General features: G+C 29.1%; 1 protein-coding gene across 1 annotated transcript in view; it reads right to left on the bottom strand.

Annotated features, from left to right (window-relative positions):
• LOC106470607 (cytoplasmic dynein 1 light intermediate chain 2-like) overlaps window positions 1-7067 on the bottom strand; it is a 25663-nt gene that overhangs the window by 3291 nt on the left and 15305 nt on the right. Inside the window, exons 5-10 of the mRNA XM_013931170.2 lie at window positions 4943-5106; window positions 3685-3778; window positions 2856-2991; window positions 2507-2618; window positions 993-1094; window positions 379-471 (exon numbers count right to left, since the gene is read on the bottom strand). Coding sequence (XP_013786624.1) covers window positions 379-471; window positions 993-1094; window positions 2507-2618; window positions 2856-2991; window positions 3685-3778; window positions 4943-5106 — 701 coding nt within the window. The remainder of the gene's footprint in view (window positions 1-378; window positions 472-992; window positions 1095-2506; window positions 2619-2855; window positions 2992-3684; window positions 3779-4942; window positions 5107-7067) is intronic.

Genomic DNA, 7067 nt, shown 5'->3' with positions numbered 1-7067 from the left:
ACAGTAAAATGTAAAATGTGACTTGAGTGTCACAATGGCTACACATCGGTTGTATTAGTTACTTTGCTAATTATTTTCTTGAATTTTATGGTACAGCATAATATTCTTGAAGATATCAGATATTGATGTTATATTATGCAATAGAAGAAAAACATATTCATTCATTTTGAGGCTCTTAATATACATTTAACAGCTTTTTTAGCTCACTAGCAAAATTTCAGTGGAAAAATAGAGAATTTCTTGGCCAACTTTCATTATGAAAAATGTGTTTATCTATCTATATATATATAAAAGAGCCAAAAACATTAAAATTAAATACTTTTCTCAAATAACAGCTTTTCTTTAATACCCAATAGTTACAGCTTAAAAAAAGTTTACCTTTTTTGGTGAGCCCTGTCCAGTGGTGGAGCCAGACAACCTTCTATCTGTTGTCTTTTGAACTCCTGATGAGCTCCTGATAGGTGATTCTTGCTGCAGGTAGACATTGTACAGTTTTAAGAACAGTTATTCTTATTATCAAAATTCTAACAGTTTTCTGGTGGTCTGAAAGTTTATAAGTTGGGTATTGCAAATTTTTTAAAGAGTTACTCAAACCTGACACCAACCATTTATGTAGTTTGCATTTTAAATATCTCAATATCTTCTGGGTTAATAAAAAAAAAGTTAAAAACTGTTTTCCATGGTGGTAACTATCTGACTACCAACTGCTTGAGTAAAATGTTAAAAGCCTTGATTAATATATAATCTCACTAGTCTGTAGAGAAATAATTTCCATGGTTCTAACAGAATGCAAGTTTTATATCAGGTTCTTTCATTTACATGTAAAATGAAAATTAAGTCTCTAAGCTCTCTTATTAAATCCACGCATTATACAAAATCTTTGCATTAACTCAGTTCATAGGCCTAAACATGAAATACAAGACATATAACTACTTTGAGCTGCAAATAACTAGCTTACTACATTAATATGATTTCAGTCATTGTTAACTTACAGATCTACCAGCAGTTGGCACTTGTTGGCTCAGAAGAGCTTGCTGTTTTACTAGGAAAGCCTGATCATCTTCAGAAGTAACTTCCATTTCTCTTTGCATTGCCTGACAATGATAAAAACACGGCATTCATATGCTCAAATTACCTTTTTTCTTAATACAAAATCTAAGAAAGAAGATATGCTTTCATTAGATTGTCACGCAGGCCTCTAAACAATTTTATCAGAAAAATTAGTGATGAAGCAGGGCTATACGACAATTTTAAATTACACATAGTTTGTTGGCTTCTTGAGACTCCCTCATGATAAATTCTTAAAACACTTATACATTGCGTTTCTTTTGGTACAGCCTTTTATGTTTCATGTTGGAACTTATAATTTTACATTTTGATAGTTAAGTTTTTTTTGTGGTGAATTAACATGTACAGTGAGCAAATGGAGCTTTAAATATTCCTCACTGAAAAAGGAGCCCTATAATATTATATCATTAAAAACCATTTTTTTCTCTTCCATCTCTTTTATATCTTTCAAATAATATTAGGAGCTTTCTTAACTTTGTCACTGTCACAAAAGGAGCCCTAAAAATAAGAATAATATCCTGACCAGCTGTAAAGAGATTGAGAACATAGTATATGCCCCCCCCCCCCTCTGAAAGAAACAAACAAAATGAAATAAGAATTTTTTTTCAATTAGGAAAAGCACAAAAAAGTAGGGATGCATTAAATCGTTTGGCTCACGTCTTTAAAAAATTATTCTAACACTTAATAATGATACTGAAATGACACAACTTTGCAATTAAAAATTAAAACCGAAAGAATTATATGACTCAAAGTTCTCATCAGAACCAAAACAAATTTATTGCTACAGAAAAGTATGACAAGTAAAATATCCTTGAATTTTTGCTATTGCTCAATTATTTTATTTGTGGTTTTGCAATTTATTAATTATCACATACTATTGTACTTGACACACCTAACTTGAAAATGTAGATAACATTAAATTAAATTTCTACAGAGCATAATCAATAACTACGATAATCAATAGTATATGTTGTTATAGTATAACCAAAATTCACCTCAAAGCTAGGCTACATTACAAAAGCCTGAAAACTGGTTTCAATGACACAGGGGTTTGATTCAATGTTTCTTGTGAGATGTATTATGTATGACATATTTAATGCATAAATTTTAAGTTAAAACAAATTTTCACCTAGGTATATTAGGGTGCAATTTAAGTATTACAATCTAATTAAAATGCTCAATTTTTAACAAATAGTAACCTACATTTAAGTGCTTACAACTAATAGATCTGTTAACACTACATTTAAAAAATTTCACACTAAGTTCATTTTATAGATTTAAAATTCAACTAATAATTTATCAAAGATTTTAAAATGTAAAACACCTAAAATAACAGCAAATTTTTATATTCATTAGAAATGATTATGAGTGAAAACTATGACATTCTGTTCCAAGGTTAACATTCACTATTAGAGAAGGCAATATATAAAATTTTCACCTTCCGAATAATTGGCTTTATAATGACATCTGAGTATCGGTCATCAGGATTAACTGAGGTGATGTTCTCATACAGAATGGAAATCTTTTTGTTGTTATCCCACCCAGAAGGTCTAAAACCAAAAATGAAATGATACAGCACTACACAAACAAGACGAATAGTGAGAAACAATAGGTTAGTTAAATAAATTTAATTCCAATCAAATTTAAAATTTTAATTCTAAATATTTACAAAAAAAATCATTTTAAGTGTTTAAAACTGTCAAAAATATTTAACTATTTCTAAAATTAATGGCATAATAAAATTATGAAATCTTTATTTTCAAAATTAATTCATTTTGCTTACTTACATAAATACTGCATCTTTTTCAACTACTAGAGCTGGTGTCTTGAATGGAAACCCATATATTCTGTGGACTAGGTATTTATAAAGAATATCACAGTTCTTGTCTTCTTTTACAGAAGTATAAACCAATGAGGCACCATCTATATTCAAGTTAAGAAAAACAAATCACACTGCACACAAAGACAGCACATTCGTGTAAGTTCAATATGTATTTTGGAATGCTGCCTAGAATCAAGTCAGAGTTTATATTTGAAAAGCGTAGCATGTCCTGTCTTATAGTATTCAAATCTGCACTGTCAAAAATAGTTTTAAAAATCAAGCAGACTTCATAAAGGATGTTTTGTAATTCTCTTTTAGGATGTTTTTATAATTTGAAAAAAATTATGTTAATACCATAGTTTTACATTTCACAAAAACTTAATATCATATAAAAATTATAACACTTTCCAAATGAAATTTCTAAAAACAGATGCACATTCAATTTGACCACACACATTAAGTATTTTGTTGGCTCAGTTAAAAGCACAAGTATCTATATTATAATTAATTCACTTCATAATTTTAAAACACATTTAGTATAAATTATTTGCAAGTTTATCTTTAACTTAAAGATAATATACAGATCTTATTTCTGGAGAACTTAACCGTTTCTCACATGGCAGCACCATACGATGCTAGGTCTTCCATAACAATACCACATGATGTTGGTTTTTCTGAGTGCTTCTAGTCATTGTAATAAAATATCTTTCTGAAAGATGTTAATTCAATTTATTCAATTATGCAAGAGACCAAGTAATTAATTTATTATTATTTCTTTCACATAAAAAGGATACACCTCATGCAAAACTTTCTTAATGCCTGCTGAATGAAGTCAAAATGTTCATCTTTGTAGTCATATTCTTTTTCCAGTGTGGACATGTAATCAGTCTGAAAAAATAAAACTGAGTTCAAAAATTCAAGAAAATTAACAAAAATAATTTCAATAATGAAGCAGTGATATAATTTGGTAATTTACTTAGAAATTACATGAACACATTATTTTGCCCCTATAATGGCCTTTCTAAAAATTAATTTGTATTTTTTTGCTTGCTCATGGCTCCTGAATTTTTCTCTTTTTTATATTTCTAAAATACTTTAGTGATTTTTTTTTTTTTGCATTATACTGATTAAATTAGATTAGGGAGTCAATTTTATCACGGAACCAACTACTAACAAACAGTGTCATATATAAATGCTGGGTGATGTAACCGATTACCTATGACAAGCAATTACATTTATTAGTGTCACTTAAACTAATTAATTAATTAATTGAAATTATGGATAACTCAATGAAAAGAAATTAGTGATTCTACTTATTATTATTTTCAATTATCTTCCCAAATAATTAACCTAAATTCCAATTAAATCTATTATCACGAAAATAATCATCTAATTGAAACTAGGTTTCCAATAATAATTATTTTTTTGATGATTCCAACTATCCAAGTAATTGAAATATTGCCATAAAAGTTGCTCACCCTATCTTTGTTATGGTAAAGCTACTTAGGCTATGTGCCACTGTCACTTGTCGCTAAACATTTTTTTTTTTTTATGTGTGTGAACTGCTGACTAGAAAAAAAGTAAAGAAAGGAAGACAAATAGTCTAGCAGTACCCATTCCCAACCAATTTTCCTTTTTATTGTCCAAGAATTGCTGATTTTGAGAAAGGCGAACGTTTTGGAAGCACCTGCCATCAACTTTTCTTTTTGTCTTGTACATAACCATGTTGAAAAAACACCGTACTAATCGATTAATGGGACTGTTGTTCAATCTATTAGCAAATACCACTACTAGTCCAGCTCTAACATGTATAAATTCCTTTAACAAGCCTTAATGGTAATTATATGTGATGCTGTTCCTTAATCAAAATAGTGAAGAAATGTGACTACTTATGTTCAACCCAATCATGAAATTTCAGAATTTTGTAACAAAAACACGATTTTGGTTGGATTTTGGGAAAATTGCAATAAATAACACAGAACAGTAGGCAACTGTTCAATCAAAATTGGTAAATTAAAAATACCTAACACTGTAAAATATGCAGTAACTTACTTTGGTAGCTACTACAATTATATCAACTCCAAGGTTATCGGTTAATGTATTTTCATCTAATGGTAACGTTATGGCTTCTTCTTCAGATCCTGATCCTTTTTTTAGAGGTGTTACACTTTCAACCTCATCACCTGGCTCAACATATTCTTGAAATCGTTTCAGGACTGAAAAAAATAAAAGTACTGTTTTTTAAACTACATTTGCTATTTTTGTTTGTATGTGTAAGTTAATGAAAATATTTGAAGTTTCATCCTTTCTTTATTTAATATACATTATTTCAAATTAAACTATACATTTTAAATACATGGACTTCTTTAGTGTTCTTTAATAAAAAGTGTTTGGGAAAAAAATCATAATATAGTAAAAACACCATGTAACTATGAATTATTTAAGCAGACACTATAATATATAATAGATTGCAAGTTTAAATAAGAGTATTTATAACTATTTGGTATGTCAGCATGTAATTCATACAACTAATATAGCAGAAAGAGAGTGGAGAGTTATTTATAGCTCATTGTTAATAAGTTTCTACCCTAAGATAGGCAACCCTCTGTCACCTGGATTATGTGAACTGTTCATCAACAAAATAAAAAGTCACACCATTAACACAACTCTACACCCTTCCATACAACTAACATCAACAGTCATTTCTACAACATGTAAACAATGTTCACTCATGAAGAAGAGAATGAAAACCAGGTTTTAAATTACACAAACATAACAATAAAAAGAAACTCCAACAGTTTTAACACAAAAATCTTCCACAAATCTGGTAATGATAACTATATAAAGTGGGACTTAGCCCACTCAACTCTACAATAAATTGGCATATTATCATGCATTTACAACACAGCATTTAATATATGCAGCAGCAGTAATCTACAACACAAACTAAAATCAATATCTGATACATTCGTTAACAAATGTCACTTCCCTAAACATACTGTCACTAGAACATTAGTCAAATATAAAAACAAACTCAATAACAGAAACAAAGGGAAAATGACATAAACTCCATGAAGGAACCAAAATGCACAAACTCAGACACACTAGTAGTTGTCCTACCATATCATGGCTATATAACCAAAAACATCATAAACATTTAGAAACAAGCATAAAAAAACACAACATAAACAGCAAAGTTACTTTTATTCAAAAACAAAGCACTAAAATCAAAGGGCATCTCAGGAAGGATTATCCTGACAATTTTAATGATGGAAGCATATACAAGTATCAATGTGATAGCACTTACATAAGCGAAATGGGTCATAACATAAGCATTTGGATTAAAAAACCCAACAATCTCCCATCCCATATTTACAACATCCAATTAATAACTTTAAAATATTATGCAACGAGAACAACACTAATAGAAGTTTCTTCTGTTAGTGTTGTTCTCATTGCATAATATTTTAAAGTTATTAACGTTATTAATTGGATGTTGATACTTCTTTTATTTTTTGCACAAACTCAGACACACTGATAAGTGTCTTTCCATATCATGGCTTTATAACCAAAAACATCATAAACATTTGGAAACAAGCATAAAAAAAACACAATTTAAACAGCAAAGTTACTTTAATTCAAAAACCAAGCACTAAAATCAAAGGTCATCTAAGGAAGCATCTACAAGTATCAATGAGATCAACGTGATAGCACTTACATATGTGAAATGAGTTGTAACATAAGCATTTAGTTAAAAAACACATAAGAATCCCAATCTCGATTTTATGAACACAGCACAATGAATCAACATCCAATTAACATAAATAACTTTAAAATACTATGCAATGAGAACAACACTAATAGAAGAAAAATAAAAGAAGTATTAATTATTCATGAACTAAAATCTAATTTAAATCCAAACACAGGGGACACTATGTTTTCTAGATAGGAACAGAATGCTTACGCAGTATTTCACACAACAGACGACAGTTACTTGATGATGGCCAAATGAGTGGTTGAAACATTGTAATAAAGTTAGACAAAAAATAAAAATAACAATCTGCTAAAAAGTTGTATCTCTGAATTTTTATTTAAAGTTTCTAACCCTATAGAATAATATTTTAAATTAAGTCTCAGTGACTAACTTAGGCCTAAATCCATACATCTATTATAATTC

This window comes from Limulus polyphemus, unplaced genomic scaffold, assembly GCF_000517525.1.
Source record: "Limulus polyphemus unplaced genomic scaffold, Limulus_polyphemus-2.1.2 Scaffold4113, whole genome shotgun sequence".
In the NCBI taxonomy this organism is placed as follows: domain Eukaryota; kingdom Metazoa; phylum Arthropoda; class Merostomata; order Xiphosura; family Limulidae; genus Limulus; species Limulus polyphemus.
Note: the sequence above shows the minus strand (reverse complement) of the source record. Positions and strands in the feature narration are given on the sequence as shown.